At 39.6% G+C, this 18,094-nt stretch overlaps 1 protein-coding gene across 4 annotated transcripts in view; it reads left to right on the forward strand.

Annotated features, from left to right (window-relative positions):
• The window catches only part of gria2b (glutamate receptor, ionotropic, AMPA 2b), a 66,358-nt gene that overhangs the window by 15,868 nt on the left and 32,396 nt on the right, over positions 1-18,094 (forward strand). For all 4 annotated transcript variants that reach the window (XM_007245521.4, XM_007245522.4, XM_007245523.4 and 1 more), the window contains exon 3: positions 14,256-14,495. In XM_007245521.4, the coding sequence (XP_007245583.1) occupies positions 14,256-14,495 (240 nt within the window). The remainder of the gene's footprint in view (positions 1-14,255; positions 14,496-18,094) is intronic.

An 18,094-nucleotide genomic window follows, 5' to 3' on the forward strand; every position in this document is an offset into this window, starting at 1 on the left:
ACAAAGCGGAGGCAAAGGGGCCAACAAGTGCCAAACACCTCTGGGAACTCTTTCAAGACCGTTGGAAAACCCATTTCAGGTGACCACCTCTTGAAGCTCACTGAGAGAATACCAAGAGTGTGCAAAGCAGTAATCAGAGCAAAGGGTGGCTATTTCGAAGAAACTATATATATAGTTATTTCACCTTTTTTGGTTAAGTACATAACTCCACGTGTTAATTCATAGTTTCATAGATGTCTTCAGTGAGAATCTACAGTGTAAATAGTCATGAAAATAAAGAAAACCATTGAAAAAGAGAAGGTGTGTCTTAACTTTTGACCTGTACTGTATGTCCAGACTTTTGACTGGTACTGCACATAATCAATACGATTAATAAATTGGATTGTCACAATAATTGGTTTTCTTTGAATAATTTACTGTCCTAGAAATAATATTATTGTCAATTGAAGAGCATTTCCATTTTACTGTTATAATGACAAACATTCTTTTTTTCCATGATAGTGTCCACTCTGTGATTCTAAGGGCCTGCTATTGATGCATCGGTCATTAAACATCTGGCTAAGATCATTTGTATGTAATTTAATTCTTTTGCATTCAGGTCAGCAAAAATAATTAATGTTCTGTTCATTTTTGTAGGCTACAAAGAATAAATCAATATTATAATACTTGTGACAGGTCTGTCTATATGGACTGGTTTTAGTTGGTAATTAAGGTGGTCTTTTTTAAGCAATCTTAAACACTTTTTCTCAGTTTGAGATCTTAGACGTCTCTTGAATGTGAGTCTGGGCAAATGCACTTTTTTTTCTCCACAGGCCCTTAATTGCCGCAATGGCCTCGTTAATGACAAATCAATGTTTCCTCCAATTACGCTACAACATCCTTTATTTTAATTAGCTATCGATTGAGGAGGAAAATCAAAGGCTGAAATGGTGTAAAATTCTTTCTTATTTCTTTATTCAGAGCTGCAGTGTTTTTCTGCGTCGTGTTTTGGGTTTTGGACACAATAATGTGAATTGATTACAGATTGAAAGGCTGGGGTTTGCTGCTGGGTTGGGGTGATTAGCCTGTCTGACTCTGCTGTAATTAGTGCATGCTGGATACAGCACTGTGAAATCTTTCAGTAATCTTTCAAGAGAACAAAGGAACTTTGGAACATTGTAGTTGTTACAGAATGATTGGCACTAGGCAGTAGGGCTGGGTGATAAGGCTTTTACATAATATCAAGGGGTTTCAGGGTATTTTTGGAGTAACAATATTTTTGGCAATATAAAAAAAAAACACTAAACATTTTCTTTAGTATAACGGTTTTAATTATTCAGTAGAAGCAGAATAACTTACAAAAAGAATAACTAAGACTTAGTTTTTATATGAAATATTAATAATGTTGCAAAATAAATAATGTTACATGGATATAAGTTGCAAAAAAGTCCAGAATATTTGGTGCATGCATATGAACTTTCAAATGTTTCATAATAATTAATTTAAAGATACACAGTAAATATTAGACTGCTTTCAAAGCAAAATAGTTCTATAATGATAATATGGTTTTTTAAATCACCATAGTCTTGTGTTACCATACATTGTGTATAACACAATATTGCACAGCCCTAGAATGCTGATCCCCCCCCCCCCCCCCCAAAAAAAAGCATCCATACCTGTTGCAGCAAAACAAAGCTTGTCTAGTCCCTTTAGAAAAGAATTGCCAATAGAATATGGTCCTCTGGGGGCAGAAAACCAAGTCAATAAACCCTTTGATACTATGTCTATTGCTGGCTAGAGGAGTATAAAACCCACCGGAGTATTGAGCTGTGGAGCAGTGGAACTGTGTTCTCTGAAATGATGACATTCCATCTAATACTTTTGGATGGGATGAGTTGGGGAGTTGGGATACATCTGCATTTTAAGGGAGTCAGATTCTTGCAGGGAGGCAGAACCAAACACAACAATTGTTAAGGCAACTCTTCAACCAATCATTGTTAAGTATAGAGAGGATTCGCCCACGTAGGTGCTGATGACAAGAAGTAGTATAGGGTTTAGGGTACTGTTTATCCTCTGTGAGGAATTAAGCAGGGAGAACAGCTCAGTCTATTTAATCCTGTATACACCTCTCTCTCTCTCTCTCTCTTAGTGAGTGCTAAAATATGTGTCTGAACCCACCAAACAAAATTATGATGTTTAGACTCTACAACTCACCCAAATACCTACTGACCTATCTACCAGTCTACCTACACACCTAGTGCCAGTCTATCTACCTATTAATCTACCTATTGACCTACCTACCAGTCTACCTGCACACCTACCTGCCAGCCTACTTACCCATCTCCCTATTAATCTACTGACCTACCTACCAATCTACCTGCACACCTACCTGCCAGTCTATCTACCTATTAATCTACCTACTGACCTATCTACCAGTGTACCTGCACACTTACCTGCCAGTCTACATACCCATCTCCCTATTAATCTACTGAACTACCTACCAGTCTACCTGCACACTTACCTGCCAGTCTACATACCCATCTCCCTATTAATCTACCTACTGACCTACCTACCAGTCTACTTACACACCTACGTGCCAGTCTATCTACCTATTAATCTACCTACTGGTCTACCCACTAGTCTACCTATCCCTTTACCTATAAATTTACCTACTGACCTACCCACCAGTCTACCTAGATACTTATCTCCTATTCTACTTACCCATCTACCTATTAATCTACGTACTTATCTACCTACCAGTCTACCTACACAGCTACCTGTCAGTCTACCTACACGCCTACCTGCCAGTCTACTTAATAAACCTTCCTACAAACCTTTACACCTTCTGACCTGCCTACCAGTCTACCTACACATCTACCTCACAGTCTACTTACCAACCTACTTACAAACCTTTACACCTTCTGACCTACCTACCAGTCTACCAGCACATCTACCTGCCAGTCTACTTACCCATCTTCGTATAAATCTACCCACTGACCTACCTACCTATTGAATTATCTACCTACTTTTCCACTGCCCTTCCTACTGATGGACTTTCCTACGTATGAGTTACCTTCCCAACTACTTACCAACCAACCTATATACCTACTTACTGACCTACCTATCTATTTATCTACCGATCTACTGTACCTACACACTCAACGATCCATCCACTCATCCAGTTTGAAATGCTAGGTGAGCGTATCTGAATCCACCACATGTAGACAGATGGGGTATATAGCATTCCCACTGTATAATGGATGAGGAAGGAGGTGGTACTTGTGAACTGTAGTGTTGCAGAACAGTCATCCTATGAGTTGCTGAGTGGTTGACAGCCGTCACAGCCATCAGCCTGAACATGAATCTGGACACAGCTACTTTAACACGCAGCTAGAACTGCTGCACAAGCATTCTTTACATTATCCATCAGATTCCATAGGAATTTCTGAGCTTTATGCTGCATTTAGAGACTCAAGGAGTGTTTTTGTACTAGACATTCTTTCCAAAGGCATATTATAACAAATATTCAATGAGACATCCACGTTTTCCAAAAATGTACTAAAATATGCTCTAAAAAGCAAAGTCCCCAAACTTTTAATGGCCAGTGTGTGTGTGTGCTCATAAACCAGGCCATCCTTGTTCTGCTTGGAAGTGATTCAAACATATGCATCTGTAGCTCCACTGGGGATACAGAGAACCAAGCTATCTTTTTTTTTTTTTTTTTTTTTTTTGCATTGTTGGCCTCCATATCTTCACATATCAGCCATAACATTAAAACCTCTACATAATATTGTAAAACTTCAAACTTGTTTGAAGTGTTCCTGCTTCATCATTTGAAGAAGGTGGTTTTAATGTTATGGCAGTATGTACACTTTTATCCAGAACACACAGAAGAAGGTGGATCAGCCGGTATCAGCATGCAGGCAAAAAGATGAGCCGTTAATGAGGTAAACTGTTAGGTAAGCTGCTGGTTAATATGAGCAAAAAAACAAAAAACAGGTAAACGAACACTTTGTGAAAGTTTGAGCGAGTACAGGCTCTGAAAGTTGAAAGGAGGTCAGTGGCAGCAGTAGAAAAACACAGGTGCACATTATAAATAAACTACCTGATGGAACAAAGTAATAGCCAATCAGACGAGGCGAGCTATTCCAGTCTTAGAGCTCGTCATCCGCAATCGAAGCAATTTCTGGACACTGAAGGAAGGAGGACGGAGGGTGAGTTGGTGAGAAATCAGGGCGGATAAGCAGACCCAGTTCAGTCCAGGTTTATATGGTATGATGTATGATGGTATGATGAGTGTAGGCAAGCAGCGGCTCATCATTTACTGCACATGCTCAGAACAGGTACACTCAACACTGGCTCTGGGCTTGCTTGTGTATAAACAGTAATTTTATTACTTTTATTACAAAAAGTAATTTAGGTATTCTTACAAAAAGAGTGCAAATAGGTGTGCCCTAGTGTATCATACACAATAACATTGCTATAATAATAACACAAAATAACATTATAGTTTTCATTTGTTTTGTGTTTACTAGAAAGCTTTACAGGGGACAAATTATGCAAAACTCACTTATTGCACGCTTTTGTATTTCCACATGGTCTCAGCTGCAAATATAAATACTCCAAATGCTTCGAGGAGCCAATTGGATATCTCCCTTATTTTGATGTCACAATAAGGAAACGTGGAAATGTGCATACAACCACCCTGTCAACCCCCACCAGAGCCCAATCCACTAGATCAGTTGAAGATGTACTATTTTTGGTACTTTTGGTTAAAGACTTCAGACAGTACACTGGAAAATTAGCCAGCAGACTTTGTCTAAAGGAGGGATCTGTACCTACTGTCCATGGCAACTCAGGACATGAACATTTTCATTTTCTTTCTATCGCAGTTATGCATGAACTAGCTTGTTAGTGTTTTGATATTTAGCAACAGCTAACATGTAGTAAACGCTTAACGAAAACATGATGTGGCCAGCAAAATCTTATTTGCATAAAAGTGTGCTTTAATGGTTCATTCTTAAAAGTATAGAAAATGGCAAGAAAAGAGCTGATAAGATCTCTTTAGGTGATCAGCCCTAGTAGCAGTCAAAAGTTTATTTATTTATTTAATTTATTTTCCACATTGTACATTATTATTAAATACATGACCAAAACAATTAAGGGACACATACAGTATGGGATTATGTAGTAAATACGAAAAAAACCTGACCTAAACCCAACTAAGATGGGTGATTTGAAATGAGCTGGACCACAGCAATTATTGTTCAGCACCTCCAGGAGCTCTCTCAAGATGCTGAGAAAACTATTCCAGGTGACACTGAGAAAATACCAAGAGTGTGCAGCTCTGTCAGCAAAGCTAAATGTGGCCAATTAGAAGAACCTCAAATATAAAACTTATTCTGGTGTCTGACACTTTTTGTTTACAAATTAATTCCACATGTGTTCCTGTATAGCTTTAATATCTTCAATATTAAGTTAACAATGTAAAATGGTACTGTATATCCCTCTATCTTACCACAGGCATTGGTCGTGGTGACTTTAGACTACAGAGCATTCTAATATACAGACAATACTTTAAAATGGCAGTTTAACAAGCTGTGAATATGCGCTTCTAAATCTCTGCACTGTAACGTAGCTGAACTCACCCATTAAAATGAGTGTTTAGATACTTTTGCACATATGGTGAATATCAGGCCTTCAGGAAAATCTATAATGAGCATTTGCCAATTAGTATTTCTGTATATTATTCTTTGAAAGTGTGTTTGTGTGATATTTCGCATTTACTTTCTGATGAGCACATTTCTGTGTATCTAATTAATCAGAATTAAAATAAATTTGCTTCTGGCAAAGACAATCTATTTACTTAATAGATGTAAACAATTAAAAGAGAAAACACTCACAGACACACATAAACATACATATGCAAATATATTAAAATGCTCACAAAACAAGGCTCAGAGTTTTCCAGTGTACTTAGTCAACTGTTACTAGTGATTTGAGAATTGCTGGTTCAAATGCAGGATTCAAATGCTGCTTCTCCATCAGCAGCCGGAGTCTGAGAGAGTATAGTAAGTCATGCTGTTTCTCTCTGGGTGGATAGATTAGGTGGTGTTCACGTCCCTCAATACTCCAAGTAGCTGATGTAGACAGAGCTGGGGATCTGGTGCTTTCCTCTGAGTGCATTGTGATTCTGCATAGTGATGCTGCAGTGATTGGCAGCAGTTGGAAAAGAGGTGGAGTCTGATTTCACATGTATTAGAGGAGTTATACGCTTGCTCTTACCCTCCTAGTGTCAGGAGCATTGCTAATGATAAGAGGAGTTCATATGAATGGAGATTGGGAATTTGGCCTTTCAAACTGCGTAAAAAATAGGGATTGACAAAATATCAATATTGTGATATATCGCATTGTTTTGTTTGCAATATATTATCGATACATAGCATCTAATATGGCTAAATTTATTGAAACATAGGCACTCTAAACCCCCTAAGACCTAATTGGGCCCGAATTTTATGTACTAAAGTTGCTGCTTCATTCCTCCACGTGGTGGCGATAATCAAATAAATAGGGTAAACTTGCAGCGAAGAATATTAGTTGTAAAATTCTGTGAAACAAACACTAATAAACCCATAATTCCTGGTATTTGCTTCTTTATGAGTATTTTATCTTGCGATATATTCAGTATCACAGAATGAAAGTATTGTGATATCATCAATTCAATTCAATTCAATTTTATTTATATAGCACTTTTTACAACAAAAGTTGTTACAAAGCAGCTTTACAGAGAAAAACAGGTCCACGCCTCTTATGAGCATCATCACAGAGATGCCAACTTTTATGGTGACACAATGGCAAGAAAAAACTCCCTTTAACACATCATTCCTGTGTGTAAAGTATTATAACATCATATCGTGAGATACCCTGTGATTTAAACTCCTAGAACAAAATGGTGTAAAATTGAAAATAAACCAACACCATTCAATAACTATGTTATTCTGTTAGTGTACTTAGTTCAACATACGTAAACTGAGATCAAAGTAAACAAATTTTATTCTCGTTTCTGCTGTGAATTTGTCAAACACAGCATGAGCTCTAAAAACAGAGAGCTCGATCACACGTCCTGGGAAAGGAAGAACAGAATGTGTCAGATGAAGGAAAATAAGGCCAGTTAATGAGGACAGCTAAATATACCACTCCAGGAGTCCCCCACCCAGTCTCTCTATCTCTCTCTCACTTTCTCTCTCTTTCCATCTATCTCTCTATATAGCTCTCTTTCTCTCTTTTATTCAAGGTTACCCAGCAAGCATTCCACAAGGGCAGATTTGATGGCAGTACAGTAATACTCAGGGGCTTTAATGCTGACCACATCTCCAGTTAAAACCAGTCCAGTTTAGTACAGCAGTAAAGCCTGACTGGACTGGGATTGAGACGATACTGTGGTACTGTACATTTTCCAACATGTTCATTTATATTCCAACTCCATAGCTCCCCTACTGGAAAACGGGCGAATGGCTGGTCTTCCAGGTGAATACATAGGCTACACTGGTTGTAACCACCTAGCTCTTGACTAGAGTAGTGTTTATATTGCAATTGCTGTCTCATTTTGGCGTTCTGGCATGGCTTTACTGGCCATCTTAGTCATGTTGGTTATGCTGGTCAACCAGCATGTTCATGTTGGTCATTGTGGTTGGCCACCATTGTCATGTTGGGCTGATCACCAAGCTTTTGATCATACATTTTAGGAGACTATTGAATATGTCGAATACATCTTTCTAACCTGCTGCTGATGCAGCATTGCGTTTAGCCAGCACGCTCGGAGGAAAGTGCAGCGACTTTGTTCTGATACATCAGCTCACAGATGCCTTGTGCTGATCAACATCACCCTTTGGAGTGATGAGGAGAAAGAGCGCCATCTACCCACACAGCTTAAGGCCAATTCTGCCATCAGTAGCCGGTGGTAAGCTGCATGAACAGGATTTGAACCAGCGATCTCCTGACCATAGTGGCAGCGCCTTAGTCCGCTGGACCACTCAGAACCCCTCAGCGTGCCAATCATAAACTCCTGTAACACACTGGTAATTGCTGGTAAAATGCTTGTGGACTTTATACTAGGGATGCGCTGAATTATTTTTTATCAAGACAGTTTGCATAGATTTAAATAGCATCTATTTAGAAAGCCTGAATATGGCTTTGCATCCTGCTTTTTAAGGAAAATGTTATTACAAAACTACAATAAATATTTTTTTGTTGAACGCTGAACTTGTTTAACCTTTTAGCAGACAGACCAACAAAGCACAAATTGACTTCAAATAAATGTGTTTTTTTTCTCAGTAAAAATGATTCAGTCTTGTCATTTGGCAGAACCCTGAGAGTGCATTTCTGTTTTACCAGAATTATTGGCTAAATAATCTTGGATGCTGAATAATATTCTGTGACTTTAGAATTTTGTTTATTTGCTTTAGGAACTAAATACAGACTTGACCAATCTATGTTTGTGCATTTTGTATGTGTATGAAATAGGCACAATTTATGCAACTGCATTCATTTGGTGTCAAGTGTTGTCCACAAACATTTGGTGTAATTGGGTTAATTGGGTTGGTCCCAGTCTCATTCACAATAATGCTTGTACCATCCTCTCTGTAGCCTTTAAAGGCCAGTGGGTTAATTTATCCTCGAGTCTGATTTGCTGTGACTGAGGCGAGAAAATGCAAGTCAATGTGTTCCTTCTAGATTATTCCAGCGCTAATAGAAGGATGCACTTTTTTAATGGGAGTGTAGAGCCTGCAGGTGGACGGAAGCACTTCAAACGATAAAATGTATTTTATTTGCTCACGTAGAGAGGACTTAGTCTGAGCAGGGAAAGAAAAAAAAAACCTTAACGAAGCATCAGCTATCAACAACATGAAGTAATTTAGCCCTGCGCCTCGTTCCCGCTCCTTCCTTCAGCATGCTAATGTCCTTGTGTCATTGGGAAGCAGTCATTTGTGACCAGGTCCTAATAGCTTTCTCTCGTCCTGTCCCGCTCGCTGTCTCGCCGCTCGCCGCTGTATTTCTCTCATAATTAAACATTGCAGACTGTCGTACTTCAGCTGGGGAGAGATGGTTGACTCCCTGAACTTCTCCATCTTCCTTCACGCTCAGCTGCCTGAGAGTCAAACAAACAAAATAAATGTTTAAACTCAGTGAAGCTTGTTCGTTTGCTGATTTTGGAAGGCAGTTTGTGCGAAGGGCGTTAAACAGAAATGCCCCAATAATAAAATAATAAACTCCTAAGTTTAAACTCTGAGTTTTATTCATGTGGAGTTACCCAGGGGTAGCAGCATAGTCACTTAGAAAAAAAAGGTCGAGCTATCTATATGTATAGGTGGAGTTACTTAGGTGTAGCATTAAAGTTACCCAGATTTGCCAATTCATAATACACTGTTGGTCAAATGTTGGTGGCCTTTATACTAGGAATGCACTGAATTTTCAAGTTTGGACACATTTTTACAAATGTAATGTTTTCTTTCTTTATTTTATTGTCTACATTGTATATTAATATCACAGACATAATAACAATTAAGGGACACATATGGAGTTATGTAGTAAACAAAAAAAGAGGTGTTTGATCTCCTCAATCCCCCAACCTAAACCCAACTGAGACTGTTGATTTGGGATGAGCTGGAACACAGCATGAAGGAATAGCAGTTAATCCAGGTGACTCCACCTCAATGAAGCCACTGAGGGAATACCAGATCTGTCGTCAAAGCTAAATGTGTCTATTTGTTGATGGATATAAAATATAAAACATATTCTGGTTTGCTTAACACTTCTTGTTTACAGAATAATCCCACATGTGTTCCTGTATAGCTTTAATGTCTTCAATATTAATTTTACAATGTAAAACTATTCATAAAAACAAAGAAAACACATTGAATGAGAAGAGGTGTGTCCAAACTTTTGACTGGAGCTGTATTTGTTGAACACTGAACATTTTTAACACCACAGCAGACACACTTTCACAATTTGGCAAAACAAGCTGAACTGCTTAAATATTTGCACCAGGAGTGGCATAAAGTTATCCAAAAGCAGTGTGTAAGACTGGTGGAGGAGAGCATGCCACGATGCGTGAAAACTGTGATTAAAAATTCAACCAAATATTGATTTCTGGACTTAAAAGTTAAAACTTCATGAATATGGACTTGTTTTCTTTGCATCATTTAAGGTCTGAAAGCTCTGCACATTTTTTTTTGTTATTTCAGCCATTTCTCATTTTCTGCAAATAAATGCTGTTAATGACAATATTTTTATTTGGAATTTGGGAAAAATGTCCATAGTTTATAGAATAAAAAACAATGTTCATTTTACTCAAACATATACCTACAAATAGCTAAATCAAAGAAACTGGTCCCTTATTTTTTTCCAGAGCTGTATAGGTTGAATAACTTACATATAGCAGTACCATTACACAAAAAGGCAGATGGAGATACTTTGTATATTAGTGTACCAGTGTTACTCATGTGAATTGGATTTACCCAGAAATACAGGTGGAATTACCCAGGTATAGGTGATCTACTAAGGTACAAGTGGTTCTAAGTTACTCAAATATGCAAGTGGAGTTGTGCAGTACTGCAGACAGATGTAGCAAGATGGACCCAAATGTGCAGGTGAAGTTATTCAGATAAACAGGTGGAGCAGGTTCCCTATGTGTGCACTGTAAGCCTGGATAAGTTAAATTTACTTAAACATTTTGAGGAAACAGGTTGCCTTAAAAAAGTTAAGTAATGGGTAATGAAAATTTAAGTTAGCATAACTTAGAACATCAAGTTATTACAACTAACGGGGAAATTGATTTAATTTTTTCAATTTTGTTATACTGTACGACCGGATGTGTTGAGTTTACTTAACTTTTTTAAGGCAGCTGGTTTGCTAATTTTTTTAAGTAATGGGGAATGAAAACTTGATTTAGCATAAATTAAAACATCAAGTTATTATAACTGAAGGGAAACTTAATTTATTTCTAAGGTAGCCCAGGAATCACTACACACTGATGGTGAGTGTCAGAAACTGTTGGACACACCCAGTATGCAAATAGATGACAGAAGCCAATAGAAAAGAAGTTGCCAATGGCAGCAGACTAAACTCAATTATTATAAGTTGGTTCAACTCAAAGATCTCAGTTTGAATGTATATGTGCCCACAAATGTTCTAACTACCTCAAAATAGTTGAATATTGTTTAGGAATTTCCAATTTGATGTAAAACAAACTTAAATCAGTTGAGTTCAAACAACGTATGGGTTTTCGGTGTAGCAGTATAGCTACTGAGGTGGACAGTTGGATTTACTATGGTAACCAGTGCACTTACTTGTGTGTAACCAGGTAAAGAGGCCTTGGATGATTTCCCCTTAGACGCAGTTAGAGTAATCCAAATATTCAAGTGAAGTTACTCAAACTAAGATTTCATAATGACCCATCTTAAATTCTTTGTACCGTCTGTGGTCCATAAAATCTTAATTCAAGTAGCTTGTGTGTTTGGGGTTGCTTAAAGACCACTTATGTGCAGACCATGGGTTTAAAGACCTGTGCTCCCTCACAAACAGAGCAATCAGGTTCAAACCAAGCATGCCAAACAGAGTTAAACCCTGGAGCCTTGAACTCAAGCCTTGAACCGGGGGTCATAAAGGTGCAGCTGGGATGTGTTGTTAAACCCACAGTAGAAGAAAGTTCCCCTCTTGAGTCATATAGGTCATCTCAGACTGTCGTAGCTGATTCAGGTCACGCTTGAGGATGGGAACGGGGTCAGAAGTTGGAGTCACTGCTTTGCTGCTTTGATTTTGTAAAGCCTGGGAAGATGAGCAAGAGTTACATAACAGCTGTCTGTGCTGTAAAAGATGGCTCTGCTCCATCTCTGCTCAGGTATGCTTGCGGTTCATGTTTCGCTAATCCACACTCAGGTTTTACAGCTTCTGCAGAGAGAACGCCGGGAACGCAGGAACCCGTGACGGCTCAAGCGCAAACGACTCGGCTGAGGAGCGTGTGAGTGTGAGAGTGTGTGAGAGGTGGAGGGAAATGAGTCATTGGATTTATCTGAAAGCGCCTTAGCTGTGTTTCCTGCTCCTCTTGCTCGCTCTCTTGCTCTCTCTCTCTCTCACCTCGTCAATATCTCTGCTCGCGCCCACGCTCGATCAATACCCTCGCTTTGGCCAGGTTTGCCTCTGCTGACCCTCAGACTCAGGCTAAAAACACACATCATTAGGTCTGTATAATATGTAGTACACTGCTCATCGAATTTTGGGTTGGCAAGGCTCACTTCTTGCTAAGCAGCTGGGAGCTAATCCTGAGTGTATACTGATCTTCAACAAAGAGACTGCAGTAAAAGCATCTGCTTTTTCTTGTGATGGATTTGCATTATGTGTTGGAGCGTTGCTATGAGAAGGATTTGATTGAATTGAGCCATTCCAGAGCGTCAGCGAGGTCAGGTGGTGTTGGTGTTGTTACACAGGGTAGTTCAGTAGATGTGGGAGTGCAGTTATTTAGTCAGACAGGAGGACTTACCAATAGATACCAAGAGATACCAAGAGATGGAGATCAGTAGAATTGTGCTGTGAGAAGGATTTGACTGCATTCGGCCATATCATTGATTACACTGAGCAATTCCAGAGCATCAATGAGGTCAGGTGGTGTTGGTGTAGTTACACAGGGTAGTTCAATAGATGTGGGAGTGTAGTTACTGAAGTAGACAGATGGAGTTACTGGTGTCAGATGGTCTAAATTAGTCCTGATGGTTAAGGTGGTTGAAAAGCTGGTCGTCAAGGCCGTCAAATCCTAAACTATACTATGTGAAGCCAGAAGGTTAATCCGCTCTTGGCGAGCATGGTGTTTGTTGTGTTTGATTTTTTTTTTGTTGTTATTCTTGGTCATGCTGGGCCAATAATTTGGTCTTTCCAGTTGACCAGCTTTATCAGTTTATACTGATTGTCCAGATTGATCATGCTTGTAGATCAGATTAACCATTAAATACAAACAAAACATACCATATGCTAGCCTCACCAACTCTTAACCAGTCAGGCTGGTCAGGCTATTTATTTTTATTTTTAGCAGGACATCCCTTCTGAAAGGGCTTTAGATGAGAGTAGATGTTATAATATTGTTTTCATCCCCCACACCAGAGCACCAGAGAGGTCAGACGTAGGTGTCGATGTTAGATTATTCTTTATGGCACTCCAACTCATCACAAAAGTATTGGATGGCACAGTGACCTATCACTATTCAGATAAAATATATGCTATACTTACTAAAAAAAACATACTATTTGCTGGTCAAGAGCTACAGTGGTCGACCAGAGAGGCTTTAGCTGACATTAGATTTTGGAACATTGCTGTGAGGAGAATTTGATTGCATTCGGCCATATAAGAACATCAGTTCTGCCACTCCAACTGATCCCAAAAGTACAATAGTGAATGGAGCTCCATCATCAGACCAGAAGACACCATAGCTCAATGCAGGGATTCCTTTTACCCCTATATCCCACTCTTGTAATTAGGCACAGAGTGACATGAGTGTGAAGTTCTCACAGTTCGTCACAGTTGATTTGGTCAATGCTTTTCTACAGAAATGATGTAGCTGCATATGAAACTGAACTCTTTACATGGCAAAATAACAAAAGAAAAAAAAATAATAATAATAAATGTGTTGTCACTACAAACAGGAAATTGCTGCTCCTGAAATCAGTCCAGGATTTACTTTTCAACACAATAGCTCCTGTAATTGAGGTGTGTGTTGGAGGTGAGTTGTTTGTGTGTGTATTCATGTGTGAGAAGACTGGTGTGTATTAGCTTGTGAGCTTCTGCCTCAGAAAACACTCAGCATACATCCGATTCACCCACATCACAAATCCAATCTTACATGCAGCCCACCTGCTGGCTAATCCTAATAGGACTGTCCTAAAAACCTGAGCACAAATGAAATCTGTGAGCCTGTGGAGAGTTATCGATAAGCCCCCATTACATTAAAACCACCTGCATAATATTGTGTAGGTCCCTGTAGTGTCCCCTAAACAGCATAATAATGCTGTTGTACCATGTAGAACAGAACTGGATTTAACCAGCCAGAAAACACAAAACATGCATTTCTAGATGATTTACTTAATAGAAATACAGCATTTGCAGAACCAGTTAAATGATAATGTAATAAAATAAATAAAAGGTTTTCTCCTCAAATAAGTGACTTTTAACCATGTAAAACAATTAATATCATGCTGATTGTAATTGTTTCTCTCTCTCTTTGTTTTCAGTCTGTTCACAGTTCTCCAGAGGAGTTTACGCTATTTTCGGATTCTACGATAAGAAGTCGGTGAACACGATAACATCGTTCTGCGGGACGCTGCACGTTTCCTTCATCACCCCCAGCTTCCCGCTGGACGGCACACAGCAGTTCATCATCCAGATGAGGCCGGACATCAAAGGGCCTCTGCTCAGTTTGATCGAGTACTACAAGTGGGACAAATTCGCCTACCTGTACGACAGCGACCGCGGTAAGACCCTCTGCTGATCTGAGCTGAATATATAATGATCAAGCATGTCCACCTCCCTATATCTATACCCATTATATTTTTGTTCAGCTTAACTTTACTTTAGGTTCTATAATCTCTGCATACTTTATTATCGTCCTCCTTTCACTCCTTTCTTCAATGCTCAGGACCCCACAGGAGGGACCACCACAGAGCAGCTATTATTTGGTGGTGGGTCACTGATTATATAGTGTGTGTTGTGCTGGTAGGAGTGGATCAGATACAGCAGCAGTGCTGCTGGAGTTTTTAAACACTGTGTTCCCTCAATGTCCTCCATTCTATTAGACTCTCCCACCAAGTCAGAGACAGAAGCTCTGAATCTAGTCATTCATTAGTGGGCACAAGATGCTGACTACAGGACCCTGCTCACAAGACGCCTTCCACAGGACCAATCCCGTAGAATGGCTCCCACAGGACCCCTCCGAGAGGATGCTGTCCACAGGATCCTGCCAAAAAGATGCTGCCCACAAGATGCTGCCCACATAACGCTGCCCACAGGATGCTACCCACAGGATTTCTTCTGCAGAATGCCACCCACAAGACCCTGCCCACAGGATGCTGTTGGTGGACTATTCTCAGTCCGGCAGTGACACTGAGGTGTTTAAAAACTCCAGCAGCACTGATGTGTTTGACCCACTCATAATGCTCATAAGGTCATGCTTGATTATTGTATATCCACATAATGCAAATTTTGAAAATCATAAAATGTAAAAAAAAAACACAATAATAAACCTTGTATCTCTCTAAAAACATATTATCTTTAAAAGTCAGTGTATACAGATTTAATGTACAGACATTTTGGAGCATTTCTATCATTTCATTCATCACAAACATTTCACACAATATAAAAATAAATAGATTCAAAAGTCAAAAAATAGAAAATGCCAAAAATTATAATATAGATGCAGACACAGTGCAGTAAAATGTATATTTCATCAGTAATAAAGAAACACAAGACTACATAAAGCATAGTTTAGTTTCTTAACGTAAAATCCAAATCTAAAAAAATAATAATATTAATAATTAATTTCTTTCAAAACTTGTATGGATATTTGTTGGCATGTATTCCAAAAGTCATGGGATAGCAGTATTTAAACTGCTCATGAAGTGTTAACCCAGGGGACAGCTTGGGAATTCCCACCCCTGTACTGTAAGTTGTGAGGTGTTATCTTGTGGGTAAGTGAAGTTGGTTGAACAGTCAGCGTGCTCAGAGATGGTAAGGCCTGGTGAGATCTAATAGTGGGTGCAGATGGATGGGATGTTTCATTTCTGAAGTTAAATTGCAGATATTTACTATTCCTCCATCCACAGTGTCACCTGTGTGCTGATAGGAATACACCATAGAAGGCTAATGTTAACACCCACAGTGGACAGTGCAGTGAGTGGTAATGATGGTGACTGGCGCTGTCTGGCTAGAATTGTCCATTTGTAGATATTTGTGTTTCGTGGAGCATCTTTAGCTGTGTTTGTTTCTTGGTGAGTGAGAGTGGATGTTATGTGAATTAGCTGGAGAGTAAATTATTCTGTTCTAAAAGTCTCATCTGGATAAACAGAACATCAGTTCTGTGCTGTGGGTCAGAACCGGCAGTTTGCTGAGGGCTGGACTGAGCTTAGATGTGCTTGTTTGTGTATGCTGGACACGTCCGACATGGTGTCTCAGTCTGTGTATTCTTCCGTGCCATCACCGCCCCCCAACGCTCTCTCTCTCTCGCTCTCTCTCCCTCTATCTCTCTCTGTTGTGTTTAGCGCTCAGCAGGCCGGGGTGTTAAATGGTTGGAGATAAGCTGTTTTCTAAATTGTCTGTAGAACTCAGTTCTGCGTAAGGATTTATAACAGGTGTGTTTACCTGTGATCAGTATCACAGCTCCACCTGCACGATGTAATTTATCTTCAGCAGAGGATAGAAAGACAGAGAGAGAGAGAGAGAGAGAGACAGAGGGAAAGAGAGAGAGAGAGAGAGAGAGAGAGAGAATAGTTAAGTAGTATGGGAGTGTTTTAGGAATTGGTCCAGCTATTGTAATTGGATGTTGTAATAGAAGTTGTTTATGAGAGAAAGGCTTAGTGGCTGAGTTGTTGCCAGCAAACCCATAAATTCATGCTGTAATTTTAAACACTCTGGATATTACAAATACCTCTCATGTACTGGCTTACTGGCCACTTTATTAGAAACACCCCAGCTACCTTGTGCTTCCACTGACTGGCCACTTTATTAGAAACACCATACATACCTTGTGCTTCTAGTCACTGGCCTCTTTATTAAAAATACAAATTACCTTGTGCTTCCACTCACTGGCCACTTTATTAGAAACACCAACTACCCGCCTTGTGCTTTAATTTACTGTCCCCTTTATTAGAAACACCTACTGAACCTTGTGCTTCCACTTACTGGCCACTTTATTGGAAACACCTACTGAACCTTGTGCTTCCACTTACTGGCCACTTTATTGGAAACACCTACTGAACCTTGTGTCTCCACTTACTGGCCACATTATTAGAAACACCTACTGAAGCTTGTGCTTCCACTTACTGGCCACTTTATAAGAAACATCTACTAAATGTTGTGCCTCCATTTACTGGCCACTTTATTAGAAACACTTACTTTTGAGTATGAGATGTTTTCCCCTGAATTACCAGCTTGGTAACTGGCTACTTTAATAGAAACACCTCAAAGTAACAGAGTAGTAGAAGGTACATTGGGTGGGCAGTCTGGTTACTTGTACTGGTCATTGTAATGCTATAGAAATACTGACCAGTTGCATGAGCAGTTTCTGAGAGCATCTTCTCTCATATTATCTTCTGTGAAGATGAGACTGTATGTCGGTTTGTTTTTGGTGAAAATTGCGATGGATCAGCGCTGCGGTCCTCTGGGTCCAGAGGCAGTAATCCTCTTACACATGTTACTGCAGCTCTCTAATTGCAATTAAAGCCAGATTGGATTGTGCTTTGCTCTTTCCTGCGCTGTAAACCTGCTTCGTTAGCGCGGTAAAGACAGCGAGTTATTAATTGCCGCCGCTCTCCAGGCTCTCTGCAGATTGGAGGGTCTAGCTGAGCATCTTCCTCAGTGTTTTCTGTGATCAGAAACAAGGAGGAGCAGCGCAGGACCCGCGGCCGCTCGCTCTGATCTTAATCCATGACCTCGCCGTAATTGGGGTGGCTAATTAATTCAGCCTCACACCTCTGACGAGGCGCTGAGGCTCAGCTGGTGCAGTTTAAATAGACGAGGAGATTATGTAACGTAATGGATCAATGAGCATAAAGACTGTGATAGCAGAGCACAGAGAGGCAAACAGAATGGGAACCTCATTAACAAGCTCAGAGAAATCAATAGGTTTGAAACATGAAAAATTAGATTTAACAAGGGATTCCTGTGGTTCTGCGCTTTTTATACAGCGTTTAGGGCAATAGCTGAACCTGGTTGCCTGCATCAAACTTGCATAAGTTTCTAAAGTTTACTACATGTCCAAATATGTGTGGACACTCCTGCTAATAAATGCATGATTCATGCCAGGCATGAGCAAAAGAGGTATAAATCTCCCCAGTATTGAGCTTTGGAGCAGTGGAAT

The sequence above is a fragment of the Astyanax mexicanus genome, chromosome 10, assembly GCF_023375975.1.
Source record: "Astyanax mexicanus isolate ESR-SI-001 chromosome 10, AstMex3_surface, whole genome shotgun sequence".
NCBI lineage: Eukaryota > Metazoa > Chordata > Actinopteri > Characiformes > Acestrorhamphidae > Astyanax > Astyanax mexicanus.